General features: G+C 33.4%; 2 protein-coding genes across 3 annotated transcripts; both read right to left on the bottom strand.

Annotated features, from left to right (window-relative positions):
- Positions 1-1,107: 1,107 nt before the first annotated feature.
- LOC114726585 (ATPase ARSA2) lies at positions 1,108-7,201 on the bottom strand. 2 transcript variants are annotated; one of them, XM_028913194.1, is made up of 7 exons: positions 6,853-7,201; positions 6,266-6,390; positions 4,850-5,000; positions 4,272-4,382; positions 2,653-2,791; positions 2,441-2,556; positions 1,108-1,656 (listed from the first exon to the last, which is right to left on the bottom strand). In XM_028913194.1, exons 1-7 carry the CDS (start codon positions 7,111-7,113, stop codon positions 1,492-1,494), a joined length of 1,068 nt encoding a protein of 355 aa, XP_028769027.1. In that variant the 5' UTR covers positions 7,114-7,201; the 3' UTR covers positions 1,108-1,491. The 2 variants fall into 2 exon arrangements, with proteins under 2 accessions (XP_028769027.1, XP_028769028.1); XM_028913195.1 differs by having other exon boundaries at positions 1,628-1,688.
- An 872-nt stretch (positions 7,202-8,073) lies between these two features.
- On the bottom strand, positions 8,074-14,673 carry LOC114726586 (SPX domain-containing membrane protein At4g22990). Its single transcript, XM_028913197.1, has 11 exons — positions 14,596-14,673; positions 13,675-13,908; positions 12,896-13,016; positions 12,123-12,434; positions 11,861-11,974; positions 11,304-11,764; positions 10,330-10,631; positions 9,688-9,854; positions 9,354-9,544; positions 9,077-9,210; positions 8,074-8,545 (listed from the first exon to the last, which is right to left on the bottom strand). The coding sequence occupies exons 2-11, from the start codon at positions 13,725-13,727 to the stop codon at positions 8,307-8,309; spliced, it is 2,094 nt and encodes a 697-aa protein (XP_028769030.1). The 5' UTR covers positions 13,728-13,908; positions 14,596-14,673; the 3' UTR covers positions 8,074-8,306.
- Between the last annotated feature and the right edge of the window lie 6,892 nt (positions 14,674-21,565).

The following is a 21,565-nucleotide window of genomic DNA, read 5'->3' as shown; positions in this document are numbered from 1 at the left end:
ATCTAATGTTTATATACTATTATAAGAGTCAAGAACTAGTTTAATTTTTATTTTAGTCTTAAATATAATATTTTAATATACTTTATCTCTTTTATTTATCTATTTTTTTTAAAATAGTCTTTGTAGTAATAATTAATATACTTGATTAACAACGATAATTTAAAAAAGACAACATATATTTGTTACAAATAAATAACTTAACTATAAATAACTATTTTTTTCTGTTTATTCAAATTAGTCAACTAGATCTTATATTAAAGAGTAGAGGTAGTATTTGGCATCTTCAAGATACTTTTCTTTTTGAAAGATAAGTTTTACCACATGAAATTTTTTTGAATAATATAATTAAAAATTTATATGCAAAGCGTGTGGGTTTTACATCACATCTATATAATTGATAACTTCATAAAAAGCCATGTCAAACAAACTGCTAATCTTCTTGATGATAGCAAGCCTAAAATATTATTGAAACTTAGGAAATGGTAAGCTGTAATTTTAAACGAGACTGATAACTTCGAAAGAGCCAGTACTATATTATTCAAAAGTGCTTAAGAATTTTAATTGTCAGGCTATTACATTAAATCCGTGAATTTAGGCTCTCCGATGTCATATCCCGGGAAAACGGGTCACTATCATCACTATATACATTCAGCAGAAAGAAGGCAGCCAAAAACCCAAGGCATCTCGGAGAGGTTTTTCTCCCTTTTATTTTGTTTGTTCTCCGGAACAACATGGCATATTAGAGTTGGAAGAAGTAATTTTTCAATCAAGAGTTGTTATGGTTTGGACAAAAATAAAAAGTCACGGGTTTATGAAATTATCCAATAAAAGTATTACACACTACACATAGAAACCCATTTTAGAAAAGGAAGTATCAATTATGTATTGCTGAATAGTAGTTTCTTCTTCTTCTTCTCTCTCCCTCTCTCTCTCTCTCTCTTTAAAAAAGCATCCAAGTCCCATAACTCCATAACACAAAGGTTCTATCCTTCCTTACTTCAAGAAAGTGTCCTTACTTCAAGGAAGTGATTTTTTGGCTCACAGAACTCAACCGCAGTAATTAACAGCAGGATCACATTCAGGATAGCGTAATCTGACCCTACTCAATAAACCAGAAACTCTCATGTAGATTCAACTTATGGAAGATCAAAAGAACAGAAGAATCGTGAATATACTGAACATGCTACATTGTTCTTATTTATAAATTGACTTCGACTATCTAAGAATAAATCCTCGTTTAGCATATTAAGATGTATTCTACCACCTTGGAAAAAAAAAATCTGGAAATTACAAGGTAAGAATACTCCAAGAGACAAATTAGGCTAACCTCAATAATTTCCTTTTGGATTTACCTTTTTTTTTTTTGGGCGGGAAGCAAAATAGAAGATTAACCTTATCTTGGCAGCCCGAAGCAGGATAGATGCGTTATCTGATAATAAATTGGGGGGAAAAAAATTTGGACCAAAAATGGCAATATCGATAAAAGGACAATCAGCTTGTCTTGAGTCTCTCCAGTTCTGCTTCAGCCTCATTTAACTGCTTCCTTAATGTTGATATTCTGCGCTCTAACCGTTCTACTGGATCTCCACTTGATGCAGGTTGGTATGGGGTCAAAAAATGGGATGAAAATGCTTTCAAAGCTTCAACCCCAGTAACCTGTCATATTAGCAATGGCTAATAATTAAAGGCTGCCAAAAATAAGCAAATAATAGTGTAACTAATAAAGTTCAGATCCAAAAAGCCAAAATTTAAGAACCATCAACAAACTCTTTCAATTTAAGAATCCATAGGATAAAATCCAGAGGTGACAGGTTTTGGTAGGTCGCAAGAGATATTAGGTCGAAACCATTCAGCAAAATGAAAATAAAATATTTGGTCCAATTGGTGATTGAAGATATACTGATATCGCAGATATCCAAATTCATGAGGATGGTTAGAAGAAAGCAATCAAGCACAACGCACACCCAGCTGCCCACCTGCATAATAATTCTGGAGGAAGATGAAAGGTTTGGTGCAAGAAAATGCAAAATCACCGATATACAGAATTACAGATAGATGCCTTGCGCATCATTTGAAGATCCCAAATAATAATGTACAGCGTTATAGTAGAAAGGCATTATGTGATTTCATTATTGTTCAAGTTTCAGAACTCTTTCAGTTTTGTTAGAACCTACACAAAATTCTGCACATGTACACGGAGGTCCATATAGCATTTCAGAAGTTTGGGCAGGGTTTTTTTAAGGTTTCACTGGAGGGTCATATGTGATGTCACAATAGTGCGATGTAATAAAAGAAAATAAGGAAAACGTAGGGGCGGTCAGTTAAAGTAGTTGATTCAATATACCAGAGTAATTTGCTCAAATTATATTATTTTTAAGCTATATTTTACGATATCTTATGATATGATATATAATCTGTGGCTTCAAATGCAATAGCTTACCTCGTCCGGCAGCAATGGCAGCTTGGTAATGTTAAAGTCATCATACAACATGTAAAACTGGTCTAGGTACTTCTGTTGCATTTTCATTCTTGCTTTAAGTAACTTGGATTCAACATCTGCAAGTATTAAAGATGAAGAAATGATATTGATAAGGTGAGGCAGAGAAAAAGAAAATATAAAAGAAAATATATAGAACATGTCAAACATACTACCTTCGTCATCATAAAGCACTTGATTGATGATGATATTATGTGTGTCAATCTCGAATTTTGTTAGCTCCTGAACCAGTCTCTCTGTTTCATATAGAGAGAGGAACTCCGGAATGCAGACACAGACAAAAGTCGTCATGTCCTGCAAATGAAGGTACCCAAGAGTGATTAAAAGGAAATTGGCATAATTAAGCATGCTCAGGTAAGGAGTCAGGGGGAGCACGTGTTCAAAATCCTTGTCAATCAAATCATAGCAAGGGGTAAAAAGTTAGAAAAGGTCTTCTGGGATGACTAGATATAAAAATTATAATATCAAATTGTTTATACTGATTAAAACAAATCCTTCACAATTTTCAGTTAAATTTTATTGCCATCATACCAACAAATTTAAAAGATTTTCTAGCCCATCTTTATTTAACACGTGCTTATGTAGAAAGAACTACACCAAGAGTAAATATGTGAAGCACAAAGTCCGCATCATAACTAACTCTACCGATCCACCAAGCTATTCGAATAAAAGTGACACAAATCATGCATAAATAAAGATTGCCCATAAATATTCCTTGCGGATATTCTGTTCAGATTCGAAGCTTCTGGCTGACAACTGGAGATGTGCTACTAAAAATCAGTTTAACATATTTCAAAAATTTGGCTGCAACTGCCACCTAACAATTTTAAGAGTGAATTTATATTTCAAACAAATTCTTTTAATTCAGAAACCAAAAATTAAACAAATGATTAACCATGAGAGTAGTGTTTATGCAATCATTATATACTTACTTTTTTGAGCCTGCACGGTTATATAGTTCCCATTTGTATGTAGATATGCATCTAAACTATTGAGTGCTACCAGCCCATTTCAAGTGTGAGAAGATACTATGATATATACTAAAAGAACTGTATCAACACTCCAGTTGAAGCAAACAATTTATTCATCTTAATTACAGGGTTAAACTCAAGTACGAATCTGATTTCTACCTATCACTGCAACTTGCTTTCCCTTTCTTCTTTCTTCTTCTATGTTTTAGTAGTTCCTCTGTAATTTGAAACCATAACTAATGGATAATGGTTTATTTCCCTACATTTTGCTTCAAAGATGATTAAATAGCCATCCTTTACATTATGTGCGAAATTCAAGCTGGGTTTCCTGTTACAGCTTCAATTTCTTCATTTTCTTATGCTTTTTGTTGCCATGCTTACTTTAATATGGCCATTTCCGATGTAGTTAAGAACTTGTCCCGAACCAGCACAATCTAATCTTCTAGCATAATTGACATTCATTTCTTGGATTCTTTTCGTGCCTTTTCTTGTGATATCATCATAATCTACTCCTCTTGGATAGAATTTATTATTATTCAATTTTATTATTTTAAATAGTATTTTTATATTTTATATTAAATAGAAATATAGTAATTTAACTACAACTGATTTGACCACAGATTGACCCTAATTCGACCAATGAATCTTAAATTAATGCCTTAAAAATTCAATAAGCAGTCCAGTTTTGATGACCTTGATTTTATGATCTCTTAGAATGCATGTTATAATTCAGAGAAAGATGGAAATCAATTGACAGTTTCAAAACAAAACATAAAATAAATTAAGAAGATTTCTTAACTTACAGGATCCTTGAATTGCATGTTAACTCGTTCAATTACATCTTTCATGCCTTCAAGCTTCCCAAGTAATGCATCCTCGGCAAAATCATCACCCATGCCAAACATGCTTGACATCTGCAATGAGAAGAAAGTTTTTCCTATTATACCGAAGATAATGAAGCATGTAGCAAACACACACCACCTTATCAATTAAGTTTGAGAGCAAGGAAATAGATGAAGCAAAACCACAAGAATGCATAGGGAAGACTGTGTGTTTCAGTTTTCCCAAAGGAAGATTTAAAAAGAAGAGAGATGGACAGTAACACAAAATGTAATTCAGAAAACATCAAAGTATGCTACTTTAATGCAAATATCATGAAGACACTCATACATAGTTTCTGGGACGCCACAAAAGTGTTCTAGATTTCAGGTCTAAAATAGTGAAACAACCTTGAAAAGCAGAGTGCAGAACAAAGCATTTTCATAGTAGCTCAATACACAGCAGTAAACGACATAGGGATTATAAATTTTGAAAATTGCATTTTAATAAATAATAAAAGCACTGAACCTCTTTTACTTTCAAACTAAGAAAGAAAATATACCTGATTAAACAAACCACCAAATTTGTTTTTCAAAGACATCACTTTTGCAAGACCCTTCTCTAGAATTGATGGAAATTGCAGCAGTCTGAGTGTATGACCAGTTGGAGCAGTATCGAATACTATAACAGAATAATCCATCGTCTGCACCAATCTGTAGAAATTTGTCATCATTAAACCAAAAACCCAGTTAACAAATTTTAGATGAATCAAGTATCAAGAGTAAATTCTGCAGATCAGAGACTTGAAAGGAAAACAACTTCCAGATGGCCTCAAACCATTATAGAAATGACTAAAGCGCAAAACATGCATCCAAATTTAGATTTTGAAATTATTATACACAGATTTTGTTTGCATATATCTGAGCCATGCAGCACTTGTCCAGACCAATAAAACTAACTTTTTTTTTGGCCTAATAGGTCTGAGGACATGTTAAAAAGCTTGGTGACGTGTCACAGTAGTGTCCATGTCCAATGTGACTGAAAATATATGTTGGTGCATTATAGGTCACATACTAAACATGGTAATCTTATTTACAATTGTATCAATCTCCTAGATTTAATTTTCTTCAGAAATTCTTTCCAGATTTCCAAAGTTCCCAGATAATGTTGACCTTAAACACATCTAATTTTCTCTTCTCTTATCAGTTGGACATTTGGAGGACTCCTGTCCTCATAAACCCTGAAAGTTGAAATCAGTCTAGTCTGTAATGTTTTAACTGCTAGTTTGTTCAAGGTTAAAAGATAAAACTCATGTCAACATGTGGGAGAATGTTAGAGCCGACATTGGGTAGCTTTAGTTATTCTTTTTGATATTTAATTTGCATGGTTTCTTTCCCTTCAAAAGCCAATTTTAAAGGGTAGGTTCCTCATGCTTCCCTAGATCTCCATCAATTGGCATGAAACCTAGAACAACCTCCACAGAATACACTACGTGTGGATGGCGCAACCTAGTGGTCACCATAGGTCAAAGCCATCAAGGTCATTAGCTCTTCAACAGTGGTTTCAAGATAGAGTTACACATTGGACGGCATATAAGATTCTTGTGTCACTTAAGTGACATGTTTGTTCCCGGACTGCCATATATGATTCTTGTGATACTTGAGAAACATGTTTCTTTCCTCTTACAAGCCAAATTTGAAGGAGAAATTCCCATAACTGCTCAAGTCTCCGGCAAAAAATATTTGGGTGCAGCAAATTCCTTAAATCGTTTACTTTCCATTATCGCCTTTCTTCTTTCAAGAATTCTCATCCAAAATTTTGTTCCAAATTTAATATTCTTTTTTATCCATAAATGTAATCCAGCAGGCCATGAACAGTTATAAACATAACACTCCTTAAACTACTTCAGAACTTAGACAACAAAAATTCAGAAAAATTTCAAGTCACTGTTGAATCACAGAGACATTTTTTCCCTTACTTCAGCATCTCAGCAAAGCTCATTGCCTCATCAATTCCAGGTATAGCACCAGCTAGTTCTGAGAACATGCTATCCATTCCATCAGAACCACCGACATCCTCATGTTCAACGGTAGGATCCACCTCCTATTAAGCGTCATAACATAAAGTGAGAAAATATACCGGGCAAATTATGAACATTACAACAAAAACTGGACCTAGACTACAAACTACTATGAAATAGATACAACAACCTATCCTAGGAAATTTTAAATCATAATTCTTCAAGTAAACGACGGACATGAAGTCAATACATGTAGAAGGCTTCGGAATAATTCTAAGAAAACCGTTGCACTCATGTAGGCCACTATCAATTGCTCAAAAAGTGTCCAGACGATACAGAAAACAACTGAAAAAAAAAATTCTAAAACTATGCATAATTGGTTTTTGTCGCTGTTCACCATAAAGCATAACACTCGAGAACATGATAATGCTCAGATTCATCATAAATACATAATTACAAATCTACAACACAAGCCTCTTTAAAGGGAGAAAAGGACAAGGACAACAAATGAGACTAAAATAAAAATTCAGGACACGAGATTTCACCATAGCATAAAGATTTGTAAAGCCATTAACCAAAGTGGGGATCTTCGTGAAGCGTTGCTGAAAAGCATCACTGAGGTTGTGAGCGGGGTCGGTGGAGATGATCAGAACAGAGCTTCGAACCCTGGAGAGAAGGATCGAAAGAATGGAGCTACAGGTGGTCTTGCCCACACCGCCTTTCCCTCCAACAAAGACCCACTTCAGAGTCTCTTGATCCAATAAGTTCTGCATCGTTCCCTCAGGCAAGTCCTGTTGATCCGCCATGGCCACAGTCCCTTTCTCTCTCCTCTGCTCTGATTGTCAATCGACCCGGTGACTCGCGAGTCCAGAATGACGGAGAGAACCAGAAGACCGTTTTTCTTACGATATCTGGAAATAAATAAATAAACCGAGTGAAAACCAAAAAAACTACTTGAAATGTTACTGTTGGTAAAATTTTGGTACGTCCCATTGAGGGAAAAAAAATCAAGGGACTTTGTTTTTGTTAATCCTTTAACTTTGGATCCAGTACTACCCGGAGCCAATAAACCATATTAGCAATAATTTGTAAATTTGTATTATATTGTGCGGATATCAAAATTAATATGGATTGATATGCGAGTATTACTAATGCTAATGTCATAGGTAATTTTTCCCCGACTATTTTGGTAGAGTATATGTTTACTTTTATGTTAAAAAAAGGGTAATTTTAGCAGAAGAAGCATATAATGACTTGCTTTAATTTTAAAATCATGAATTCAGTAGTTGCTAAACATACTTTTAGTAAATTGAGAGTATTATTTAGTACTCTTCTAATTTTAAATGTAAGACTTACTTTATAATATAATTACATTTAGGATTCAAAGAGCATTTACTCAAAGCTTTTTGATGAACAGGGACACGCAAGGTGGACAGTCCGATTTCTATGTGCTTAAGTGGAGTATCATGGAAGGCTGACAAAGGAGAGGAAATGTTAATTTCCAAATATACGTTCTGATATGAATTGCGTTCGACCTCATGCTGATGAGTCTCAATGGCCTCGTGTGATGGATTGACTCTGCAGGACTAATATCTAGTGGGGGTTTTAGAAATGTGCTGATTGCTAATGATTTAGCGAAGGCGATTCATAATTATACATAATTACTTTTTATGGTTTGTAGGAATGTGAATTAATTTAAAGATGACAACATCTTCATGGATTACAGAAAAGAGGGTTGGTTCCATAAGATCAAGTAAGAATATAAATTTGTGTGTGGAACTTTGAGACTTGATTGATAAAATTGAACTTGAAAGACCAAAAGTTTTATTATCGGCCAACATTAAACTTCAGGTTGCCAAACCACCTAATATTTCATGCCTCTACTGCTGAAACTGGCTAATGCAGATCCTTTCTCACTACTGATTAAAGACAAGTTCACATTACGAGTATATACAGGCCATATTGCCGGGAGGAAACTAAAGAAAAAGCTAAAGACTAACTAGTAGAGTGAGTTGTAGGCGCAGGAGGTTGCAACAATGGACGAGATGCAGATGAGAAGAGCCGGAAGTAAGGTGGCGTTCAAGAGATTGCTCTCACCCAAATACCCCGACATTGTTATCGTTGCATCTGCAACTACCCGGGCTAGAGTTCCGGCTTCGGTTGACAGCAATCCTCCGTTGAATGTCCCCCTCGAAAGCCTCGACGACATCATCCTTGATAGAAGTGAGAGGTTCACTCCTGAATTTGATCATGTTAAAAATATGCAATTCATGTTCAGGGCACAGATTTCACCTTCAGAAGTAGGCACAATATGTTATACTGCTTACATGTCACACCAACTTGTTAGCTAACGGCATATGATATGACCTTTTGGACAGTTACATCCAAGAGCTGACTCATGGAGATCACAAAATTCATATAAATCTCATAATGGAATCCCAGTCGCAGACTATGGGTGTTGAAATCGGATCCTTTACATTTTACAATTCTTGCATTTGGAAAGACAATGACGAAAAAAATTATGTGGGATGCATATCTCATCGTTGCACTCTTCATTATACGACCAAAACCAATTCAACTGTGACCAAGCATGCTATCAGTTCATGCCTACAATAATATTTGGATTTGGAGATAGATAAATAAAATCAGTCACCACATAGTCCAAGCCGGAGCAATCAGAGTCCGGTAAAGCAAACTTGCAGTCAACTTGTGCCTTTAGTACTTTTTAAACTACGAACTTTTTGGTCACATAGAACGAAAGAAAAATACCTTCAAGAACTTCAGCAGATACAAACGTGATAAGGGCTGAGCCGACATATTGCAGCACTGAGTAAGGGATGAAAAAATGGAAGCTTAGGACTAGTCCAAAGCAAACCATAATTTCTGATGCCAATAGAACTTGCCTGCAAGTAAAAGCCAACCGGAAAAGGAAAAATTAAAGATGGAAGAAACAAGAAAAAGGAGGGAAGATTAATCAGATTGAGATAGTAGACTTCTCAGGTATATTGTTCCAGAACAGAATACTTCGTAATACTTGAAGGATCACCTTTCTTCAAATATATTGCTGATATAGCTTCCAACAACTATGTTTACAGGAAGTACAGTAAGGCCGAGGCATGCAAGGAAAATGGCAACCTTGCTGGTTGACCAAAAAAAGTAGTAACTGGTGATAACGCTCGATTCAGCTAGTACAATCTCCATTGCATATTTGAGCATAAAATAAACAAATAACTGAACCTGATAATAAATTTTACAGTTAGAGAAGAAGACTGAGTCAGACTTCATTTTGATATAAATGAAACATTTGGAATCAAGGTAAAAAGTGGAACGACGTGATAGAAATTATTTCACGGCAATAGAAGTCATTATTGGCTCCTTACCTTAACTGATGGTGTGAGTAACCCATACGCTGCCACAATAGAAGAGGCAGGTTTCTGAACTTCTTCAGAACCATCATTTTCTTCTTCTTCTCCGACTTCATCTTGCTCCGTAGCTCCTGAATTCATTATTAATGGCTGTGCATCAACTGCAACATGTATTACTGGAACTGTGCCAATAGAAAGAATATCGTAGAATCAATTGATTAAGAATGATACATAAAAATTAAAAACATAAGGACGTAATCACAAAAAGCGGGAAAAAAAATGTACGTAAAAGTTTGGTTGACATATTGAATTGATGTTGGCCGCTGGCAAGACCAACCTTTCAATAATCAGAAAAACAGCGCCAGATTTTCTATTATAACCGATCGATATTGCCAGGGCAAAAAATGAATTATCAACATGAGGGTAGTTAGCATAAAGATCCCCCTAAGTCTTTGATTGCTAAAGTGCCCCGAAGTACACCTCACATAACTGAATTTTTATTTTATTAATTGATTTTCTTATATAATATCAACATTTTTCAAACAAAAAAAGCAGCACTTCAGGAGCTTCACCAAAATGATACTTCAAAAGATCCGTTTTGAACACAACACTGATCTTGAAATAACAATGCAAAACATAACAAATAAACTGAAATACCAGGATTGGCTTGATATGCCTCAAGGTTGCCTTTCTCATGGTGTGGGGGTTCCCTGAAACAAATCCACAACCACAGTAGATAAAGAAGCCATGCGAGAGCCATGACCCACCCTGGCAGAGTCTCTTCGTTCATTGTGAATTTGTAAATGCTAAAATTAGTCTGTAATAAAGAGGCAAGCGCTGGACCACATGCCATTCCCAGAGCGCTTGCACTAACAAAACCTGCGGATGCCTGCATCCTAAGTTTCGATGGTACACAATCACTGATATAGCGCCTGTTAACAGCTCTTGCAGAACCTAACCTGAAATGTCAATATACTAACCACATTGATATGATTAAACCCAAAATTTTTATCATGTTCAAAGACAATTACGGCATAGACCATGCGAATACACTTATTCTCCTACTCATACCTGGGAGAAAAAAACATGAAACCTTGCTGTTTTGAAAACGATAAAATGTGGAGAGAGAAACCTGTTTAAGAACTGCTTCCCGAATATAGCTATGTACATTTTCATCTAATACATGGTATCCTTTTCAATACTCCTACATCTTAGGGTCTATTAATTAAGAAGGTCGACTTACTGTGAACTGTGCTTCCCGTCCAGGATATTTAGCTACAAAGGTCACAAAAGCGTTCGTGGAATTAATTCTGCTCATACTTGTCATATTTAAATTATATCAAGGGTCTTGCTTCAAAGCACTACTTTGTTAATGAAAAGACTTCTATATTAATTTCGAGGTGAATTAGAGAGATGAGTTCTTTTAAAGTCTATGCCATGGTTAAGAAATTAAAGAAAGAAAAGTAAATCGAATGCCAACTGTTGAATGCTTCAAGGACAAGTTTAAAGTTAATGCAACTGTATCATGCAAACTATTTGAAGTATAATCAAGATTTGCTGCATCTTTTGCTATAAAAACACAATATTTACATTTATAAGTTTTGAAATACTGAGCGATAGGAAATACTTGCCCACAGAAAAGACGTCCAATCAGAAGAACTGATATTGAATTAAGATCATAAGCCAATGCGTACAGGGTGTTTCCCACAAGAAGAAGAATGCTACTTATCAAGAGAGGTCTCCGATATGATTTGTTAGACCACGCACTGAAATAAACAGAAGAAAACATTTGTGCCATAGCCATTGAGCCAATGACAATACCACAAACGGTTGCTGCAGCCCCGAGGCTCAAAGAGTAGTTGTCTGCGGTAGGAACAATTATGTATGTGTTGACCATATACAAAAATGTGCTCGCCAAGTTTAGAAGAAGTGACATGAAGTGATATCTTTGACTCTCATCTTCAATATGGTCTTCAGATGGTGATGGCAGCTCCTCTTGCATGATAAAAGCATGTCTTCCCAAAAACTGAAGGAAAGTTGTTGAGTTTGATAATCTTTCTACGGCCACTTTTATAGAATCAAGGACAGGATCCTGCAGAAGTTAAAAGATTGTTAAGATTCAAGGGATCGGTTCTTCAATGATTCAGGAGTTAACAATAAAATGCATGTAATAGACATGAGAGAAAACCAAGTGAGAATAAGAAGGCTGATCATATATTGATATGTAGCGTCCTTGACGCTGTTGTAAGTCCCGAAGATCTGCAAGATTGTGGGATAAGACTCCAACTATGGCTCCAATACCCTGCAAAGAAGTTATTACATGAATGAAACAAAAACAAAAGAAGAAAAAGATTTTGTTTCATACAATATGGAGCAGAGAAAATGGAATAATATTAACCACATAGAATTAAGCTTAGAAAATAGATATTGTTAAGGATTAAGGGCATTACCACATGTCTGAAAACCTGTCGTAGTTGAGAGTAAGGATGATTTGCACGTGTCTTGACATAATAGTCAGCGAATTTATAGCCAAACCGCTTATCAAATTTTTTTAAGATCTTTCTCAAGCCGATAGCATTCATTTCTACAAAGAAAAGAAGCTTTAAAAGATCCCGTCCAACCTCTGTGTACAATTCTTGGAGGTGATACACGTTCAAATTATTTTGCGGCTGTAGAAGAGCATGATGCTGCTGTGCAATATCAGACAGCCTATGCGCAAGTAGACCTTGTTGTTCAAGCAGAAATAGAACTATTTTTTCAATCTGAAATTTTGAGAAGAAAATATGACTCAAAAATTTCATAGTCATTCTAAAATGGAATTATTAAGCACAGACTTCGGACTTGATAAGCTTTCCATCCCTCAACATAAAAGCAAAGTCTCACCCCTAGCTTATTATAGACTCACTTCGAAGTTTAGGGATATCAGAATAGGTACAAGCATATATTAATGGATATATTGCATTATTTTCCATGTCATATAAGAATGACGAGAAAAATGGCATGCTCGCTTATTCTGCATCGCCATAAGTAGCCAATGTACCGCGACGAATCACCTGAAGTTCATCTCGTGTCTTTTATGACAACTACCAAAAAACTAAAGGCCCAAAAAAAGGTCTACTTTGTGATGCAAATAAGGGACTACGTACTACAAACCCCACTATTGAGAACTATTTTTCACACACTAGTCCTACAAATGGGAGTAATGTTAACGCAGAATAGTTGCCTGAGTATCTAGCATCATTGAGAAGTCTCTCAGAACATTATGGCGATTTTGTGCTCCAACCTCAATCTGTTCCACGTATCCCTTGACTTTCTTCTTCATCAACTTATAGTTGATATAATGTCTGAAAATAATTAAAAGCATCTTATTAGAAAATGATTTTCAATTTCATATAAGAATTCCTACCGTTAGCAATAGACAAACGGACAAACAACGTCACGTGCCAAAGAAATAAAGGTCATCAAGATCAAGAGTTTCGTATATTTATAAAATATAGCAGAATCAATAGCAGCACCAATATTGAGAGTAATCCTTCTTTAAAGGCTCAAACTAGAAGGTACTTTCGAATATATCACCAATAAATTCTATTAAGTTGGACGATGTTAAAAGTTACTAGTTTGTTCGTTTCAGAAGGGACTGGCTAAAGGATAAGTATCTCGCTTAAACAAAAGTAATTGATAGTATACTTTCAAGCTTATATTCTTATCCCATAGAAACCTTTTAACGATGAATCCAGTCAAATTGGCAACCCTAGAAGGACCATCTTGACATTTTAAAAGCAGGATCAAGAGAATGTAATTTGATGAGACAATTCTCATGGAAAATTTATGGAGCACAAGCAAACTTTCCATGAATTCAGCATGTGGTCCTCCTAGCAAGAGAGAGGGAAATGAAACTTATTGGGATAAGGAGTGCCATCAAAACATGTTTAAACAAATGAAGCCATGGAAAAAAAATACACGCTATCCAGGGCTTTCTTATTGTTAGTCGTAGATGTATACCCTTTCCATTCTTGAATTTGTGATTCTCTCAACTTTTTCCCGAAGGCAACCATATTCCGAAAGTTGCTCTGTTTACCGACCACTACCTCAAACTGTTGAAGCTTTAAATGTTTGTTCAAACAGAACGAGAAACCCGGTAACGATAGTTGTTTACTCTTCTTTAATGTCAATATTTCAATCGGCTGGCCAGAAAAGGAACGAAGATTTCCAACGCAACAATATCATGGATTACAGCTGAAAGCAAAAGATTAATCTCAGTTAGGATATCTGTAAAAATCAACCAAAAGCATCGAGTTTTCAGTGGTCCCCAAAAAAACTAATAATAATGAACAGAAAAATGATAAACAAAAAGAAGACCGCTGTAGAACACAAGTACTCTCAACTCTTCATTTGTGAAATATTTTATTTTCCTCGAAACCCGCCATGTCTCGCTTAGTCAGGGTGGAGAAAAGGGAAAGAACTAAATTGATAGCGCATCTATGTTTAATACATTCCCAAAATGGCAATCATAATCTCACGTAAAACATGCCGCCCAATCGTTAGTTTCCAAGAACAGATGATTCATCATTGTGAGTAAGAATCATGGGTGGAAGTTGCAGGAGTTCAAGTTCATCGTCCCCGTGCACATTTAAAGAATATTATTTGTCAATATTCTCGAGAAGACTACATGAACCTTAACTCTTCACAGACTAGCTCAACACTAGGAAAGATTTAACTGGACAAGGCAATTCCACAAATCAGGGGGAGAGAGACACCAATACCGAGTCGAAATCCAGAAACAAAACCCGGGTTTTGTAGTGAATGCAATGGATAGAAATGCGAATTGAATTCTGTACAGTACTTAGCCTATGTATTCATATACTACACATCTTATCTTGGCTGTATAATATAGAGAGAGAGATTGAAATGAAATGGCGGTACCAGGTGCGGGGTCATTCATGAAGTTTGCGAAGCAGAAACAGCAGAGCTCATGAAGATGCAGAGGCTAAAACAGAAGAGTGCCCCTATGAGAAGCTAAAAGCGAGTAACAGCATTCATTCCATTATCTGAAGAAAAAGAAGGGTTATAAATGAAATCAAATGAAATGAAAAGGGAAACACAGAAAGAGCACGAGCAGTGCCAGCGGAAGAAAGCGCGGGGGGGTCGCAATATAAAAGAGTATCAGGCACGTGATGTCTGGCCTTCTGCCTCCGTACGGATGGCTTCACAAGCTGCCACGCACGCACCCCCCTCCGCTACAGACAACTCCCTACCGTTATGCTGGGTTTCTTCTCAGGCACCATTTTCATCCGAAGCATTTTGCATGAATATGATTTTTATCCAATTCCGATTTCGATGCTGTAATATATAGAAATCCACACTCTTATGTTTAATATAAAAGATAGTTAATTTAAATTTCTATAATAAATGTGACAAAAAAATCTTATATTTGTAATTAAATCCAACTCTTCAATTCCCTCCAATGACATCTTAGGAACTGGAAGAGTATTTTTCTCTTTATGAAATGCATTCCCTTAGAATTCACAATGTATTATGCATTATTACACAATAAGATCAAATTTGGCCATATATATATGCATATTTTTTACGTCATTTTAATCATCATAAAAATATGCTCCATTGATCTGAATGAAAACAACTAAAAAAAAATAGTGAGCACCACTAATTCTTCACAGCAAAAATTAAGTCGATGGCAGAGTAAGTGCAGAGGTCAGATTAACAGCCACTTGGCTTTTAAAAGCAAGAAAAGGCCACGCACATCCATCCACAACCCTCTTCCATTCGCTCTCTATTTTTATTTATGTTATGGTAAACAACTTTATCATTTCTTTATAGAAACACTTTAATTGCCTTTTTGGTAAGTGGCCACCTTGGCTTTTGTCTACTCTGCTATAATGTGATCCGGATGTGGTATATACCCGACGATGATGTTCAGTATATTATTTCATTTGGATCATCTAAATAATAAATAGTATCAATCTTCCATTGATATCTGAATAAATTTTAACGTGGTTTCATTTTCAGTGGGCAGCATGCAAAGAAGCAAAATCGTGTATTTATATCAATCTTCTAAACACTCCATAAGAGGAAAAAAAATCATTCGTTAAAACTAAATAATACATAAAATAAGTAATACTAGCTCTGGTTCTTAATATGAACTTTATTTGATTTTTATTTTAGTCGTAAATATAAAACCCTAATCTATTTTGTCTCTCGTATTTTTTTTTTCAAGATAGTCCTTCTAATATAGTAGTTCTATCTAACACACTTGATTAGTAAGGATATTTTAGAAAAGATAATACATATTTATTATAAATAACTAATTTAGTTTATTTTCTTAATATCTTTAAATTAGTTAACTAACTCTTATATTTAAAACCGGAGATAGAATAATCAAATACAAAGTCCCTAAATCTTACTTGAGCGGTACACCCTCAAGTATGACGCCAATTCAAGACTCGACAAAGCGGGGGCAAATAGGATAATTATTGTGTGTGTGAAATAAACTCTCATATCCCACAAAATCAGAGCTGATGGTTTATCTTGATGTTGTCCTGGAGGCTGGAGCACCATGTGTTTTCGTTACCTCTGAGCTAATTCTAGTAACACGTAGACATATAGATCCCTGTTATATAGACCATATATACACATCCCTGTATATATTATTCCTCACACGCATAATCAAAATCTCAAAGAGGGGCATATTCCTTGCCTCTCAAAGAGAATATAATCTACGCGGGACAATGATCCTGATGAGTTAGCATGCCTAGAGACTTAGGTCACAGAGATAATGATAGGCTACCATCAATATCGTATGTTTTTGTTGCAGGTGGCGGCTTTTGATTATAAGATTCTTCTGCGGAAGTTATTGTCATGTGTAGTGTGCTAATTAACTTTAGATGTAACCTATTCAGACGTATTTTTTTAATTAAAAAGGTTTTAAAATTTTCACTTCGCTCGTATTTCTCTCCTTGTTCCATGGGGTTTGCTTTTGCCGAAAGTATACAAACAAACGGAGATAAAACTCTTATTATATATTTATTTTATATGTCATAAAATTATAATTTGATTTTCATCTAATTATTTTTTTAATCTTGTTAAAGGCTTTTTTTTAAAATTTTCTCAATTAACTGTGAGTAGTATGACTCATAATCTTTCAAAACATGAGTACTGTCAGTTTAATTTAACAGCAACATTTTTTTTTTGACAAAAAAGTATCCCCATCCACACTAACGGGTAAGCCATTATTTTTGGTGAAAGGACAAAAATAATATTAATAATGAAAGAAATGCAGGTAAATTTTTTTTTTTTGATAAAACGCAGGTAAATTATTTTAGAAAAATGACGCCGCATTGGTCTTGAAAATTTATGTTACAATTTAACCTTTTTATTTTAAGATGTCATTTTATTTTATTTATTACAGAAAGAATCTAAATTCCCCTTCTGCAGGCTAGGAACATGTGACTCTCTAATCTTTATATGGAATTGTGTGAATATGTTCAGCATTCAAAGTCTCACTATTTAATTATTTTATTGCTTAATATAAGAATTAGTTTGGGATAGATTTGGCTTTAAATGTAATATCTCAATCTATTTTATTTCTCTGTTTTTTCTAAAATATTCTTATTAATTGTAAAGGGTTTTTACCAAAAGGATAATTTTAATAATCTAATACAAGTAATTGAAGAGAATAATTTAGAAAGATCAATGCATATTTATGACAAATAACCATTTTACCTAATTTTTTTAATATCCCCAAATTGGTTATCTATGATGTGGTATTTTATATAAAGCACTACTATCTCTTGTCCTTAATATAATAACTAGTATAACTTTAAATTTGGTCATAAATATAAAATCTCAATCCACTTTGTTTATCATATTTATTCATTTTTTCTAAAGTAGTTGTTGTGGTAGTTGTATATGTTAAATATTTTATGAAGTAATAGTTATAACTAATATACATAGTTAGCAAGAGTATTTTGGGAAAAATAATACTCCTCCGGTCCTTAATATAAGACCCATTTAACTAATTTGATTAGATTAAGGAAGTTAGGTAAGTTAGTTAATTATAAGAAAATTGACACATTTTTCCTAAAACACCATAATCATTTTTCTTAATACCCCCTCTCTCTTTTACTTAATTATGGTTGAGGAAGTATCTATAGGGGTAATTTAGAGAAAATTGATAAATATGAGAAATGGGTCTTATATTTAGGACCAAAACCAACTCAAAAATTGGGTCCTATATTAAGGACCGGAGGAGTACCTACTACCTCTGACATTGATATAAAAGTTAGTTGACTAATTTAAGTAGATTAAAAAAACTGGTCAAATTAGTTATTTGTAATAAATAGTATTTGTCTTTACTAGAATATCTTTGATAATCAAGTGTATTAGTTAGAATTATCATTATTATAAGGAGTACCTTGGAAAAAATAGACGAATATAAAAAACAAAGTGGATTGAGGTTTTATATTTAAGACTAAAATAAAAATCAAATCAGATAATATATTACGGACTAGAGATATTATTTATTACAAATAACTAACTTAACAAACTCATTTAATCTATTTAAATCAGTCAATTCTCTTTTATATTACGGACCGAAAGTAATATAAGAGTTAGTTTAATATTTAATTTAATCGTAAATATAAAATTCTAATTTATTTTGTCTTTTAAATTTATCTTTTTTAAAAAAATAATTATTATAATAGTTGCATATATTAAAATTTTATTAAATAATAATTCTAATTAATATACACAATTAAATAAAATCCCCCCCCCCCCCCTTCTCTCTCTTTGGCGTAACGATCAGGCGTAAACAGAGAAAGTCCCAAAAAGTAGACCTTTTCGCGTCAACACATGATAGGATGCTGCTTTAAAGGACCAATACTTACTAAAAGGTCTACTTTGTTGGGATAATTTTGGGAATTTGTTTTTTAAATATTCAATGTATTATATTCGGTTTTTAATGGGGGGTTCAGTTCTCAGGTCCTATAACCATGATATGATATTTGAATTTACATCAAATAATCTGCTTTCTGGGCGAAGTTATCCGAATTTGAAATACTCTTTTTATTCTATTTATAAATTATTTTCAGTATGTTTTAGATAGATTAAGAAAAATCTTAAATTTTATTAACTCTTATTTAAAATTCAATAATTTTTAATTTTATTTTTATTTAATATACATTATACCTCATCTAAATAAAATCAACACAATAATAAATGAAGAGTAAAGTTATATATTCATACAAATTTTTTTTTTAATACCTTATAAATAGAACTAAAAAAATATTTTTTTCTGTCTTATAAATAAGATAAAAGAACCAATAAATATTGAAAATGCATATGGTCTCACCTTTTCCCACAATTTTGGTTCTTTAAAGAATCTTCGGATGTTTGTGCATGTGGCCACTCGGCGGGTTCATGCTGCTGCGCCGCTATTAGCGGATGAAAAAGTGTGCCCCGATGATTCATTTATTCGTTCAGAAAGGGACCATATTTATTAGTATTCCTGTGGATAAGAAAGATAAGATATTTTTTACTTCTATTTGTAAGATAGTAATAGAAATTTTTTGTATAAATATACAATTTTACCCTTAATTTATTATCATGTTGATTTTTTTTATATTAGGTATAATATATATTGAATAGAAATAAAGTTAAAAGATCACTGAATTTTAAATAAGAGTTAACGAAATTTAAAGTTTTTTTTGATCTACGGGAAATATGTTGAAAGTGACTTATAAATAAAAAGAGAAGAGTATTTTGTACTGTTTTACTGTTATTTACTAATTTTCTTTTTTAAAAAAAGTACATACTAAGGAGGGATAAATTAAAAAGTTATTAAATTTTAATAAAGTTAATAAGATTTAAAATTTTTCTTGATTATGATCAAATACGTGGGAATTGATTAATAAATAAAATCAGAAGAATTCAATATGATATTTCTCAAAGTGGATTGTAGTCTTAACTTTTTCTTCCAAGTCCCGCTTGAACTTCTCAATTTTTGGTTATGCGAGGAGCAAATAATATTTTTAATATGTAAAAATTGATAACGAATCTCTCCAAAATTTGAAGATTTATGCAAAACAATTATTTTATTGTTGACTAATCCATTTTTTACCAATAAAATGTAATATGATGATGAATCAAGTTAAGTTTATGAAAGTGATTCAAATGTTCAAGACGCTTATTTGCACAGGAAAAGAAAAGCGCACTATCATTGACGTGCTACTTAACACGAGCTAGACATATGCGCAAATTAAAAAGTTTATAGAATATATTGTCAAATAAATTCAGAAATTATCTGCACATGATTCAAAATTTATAGGGGCATTGTGTTTTGTTCAATCTAGCTTTGTTCTTTGAAATTAAATAATTTATCTTATTTTATTTTTGCTCCAGTTACATTTTTTTCTCAATCTTATAATGATAAAATTAATATTCTCATTTTTAAGAATTGATCAGTCCTTGCCTATTTTCTATTCTAATATACTAACTCTAAGAAACAAGGGAAACGAATTAGTTAATTTTAAATTCATCAAGTTTTTACTAGAAATGAAGGTTATGGTAAATAAATATAATTATATCATTGACACGTTAATTCAAAATAAGACCTAATTGATTGATTAGACGGTGATGGATATTAAAAAGATATAAAAAGGTCAATTACGAAAGTAATTAATTAGCAACAAAATGTAAAACGGGAGATGAAAGTGAAAGTCATTTGTGTACGTACAATAAATTTCTTATCTTTTTTTTTCCTCTCATTTTCCGGGCAAATAAATGATAAACGTTGAGTACGAGGAACGAAAAAAACGAGGATAAGATTAGTGAATTAAACTTACTCGTGTTCATTGATTTTGAAACTTTTTACTGTAAATAAATCACTGCCCATAATATCCGTAATAAGAAAGAAATGAAGAAGAAATAGTGAATGAGTATTTTTTTTTAAAAAAAAAGTACTATCTGTAGTCTTTAATATAAAAGTTAGTTTGATTTTCAATTTTGTTCTAAAAATAAGATCCCGATTCACGTTGTCTCTCATATTTATCTATTTTTTTAACGTAGTTCGTATAGTAGCCGTACATGTTAAAGGTTCCATCAAATAGCAGTTCTAGCTAAACACATGATTAACAATAATATTTTAGAACAGATAACATCTATTTATTATAAATAACTAGCTTAACAAACTTTTTAAATCTATTTAAATTAGTTAATTAACTCTTATATTAGAAGTAGGATCAGACATTCATATTTGTTTATATAATTTTTCCGCCAATATATTTGTTTACGTCACTGTAAAACAATCAAAGTCTCCTCTATTGGGTCTGGGTGGTGCCAAAGCATAGGGCATTAGAGTAATCCTGAAAGTGGGAAGGCTGCCGATTGGAGCCTGATATCTGCAAATAAAAAGACAAATAAGAGACACTTTAATTTCAGGCCTAACTTTTCGTGACCTGTTCTCAAGATATTTACATTTGAGGCATCGAGTCAAGTAGCGTGTAAGTGGACTGGTAGGGAAGTTAGAGAAACTCTCAGCTGACAAAAAAAAAGGGTTAGAAAATCTCATCAAATCAGCTCAAAATATGTAGGGAAAAAGAACATTTCAAGAGGCGTGGTATAGTGCAAAGATCTTGTCAGTGGGAGTGAGATTTTTTCTGGTTTAAGATAGCACTTGAAATATCCGTCAAAGTGAAGTTCAGTTCCTACTCTGTGATAAAAGTGAATCTCAAGGTGTATGTATGTTATAAAAAAGTATATGTATGCGATCAAATCCTTCCTTTGATATTCAGTTTTTCTTTTACGTATCTAATTGCGATGAATCTGGATTTTTCCTTCCTTCTTTTTTGGACTTCTTACTTTATTTTCTTTCGTGGCT

Source organism: Neltuma alba, unplaced genomic scaffold (genome assembly GCF_004799145.2).
Source record: "Neltuma alba isolate B1F8T4 unplaced genomic scaffold, ASM479914v2 tig00012396_pilon, whole genome shotgun sequence".
Classification (NCBI taxonomy): domain Eukaryota; kingdom Viridiplantae; phylum Streptophyta; class Magnoliopsida; order Fabales; family Fabaceae; genus Neltuma; species Neltuma alba.
Note: the sequence above shows the minus strand (reverse complement) of the source record. Positions and strands in the feature narration are given on the sequence as shown.

Coding starts and splice junctions, on each gene's coding strand:
- LOC114726585 (XM_028913194.1), bottom strand. CDS start 7,113: ATGGCGGATCAACAGGACTTGCCTGAGGGAACGATGCAGAACTTATTG. Junction 2,792..4,271: donor ACATGCAATTCAAGGATCCT/GTAAGTTAAGAA, acceptor CTTCATTTGCAG/GACATGACGACTTTTGTCTG. Junction 2,557..2,652: donor AGTGCTTTATGATGACGAAG/GTAGTATGTTTG, acceptor TAATACTTGCAG/ATGTTGAATCCAAGTTACTT.
- LOC114726586 (XM_028913197.1), bottom strand. CDS start 13,727: ATGGTTGCCTTCGGGAAAAAGTTGAGAGAATCACAAATTCAAGAATGG. Junction 12,435..12,895: donor CAATGATGCTAGATACTCAG/GCAACTATTCTG, acceptor TCAAAATTTCAG/ATTGAAAAAATAGTTCTATT. Junction 9,855..10,329: donor GGCATATCAAGCCAATCCTG/GTATTTCAGTTT, acceptor CTATTGGCACAG/TTCCAGTAATACATGTTGCA.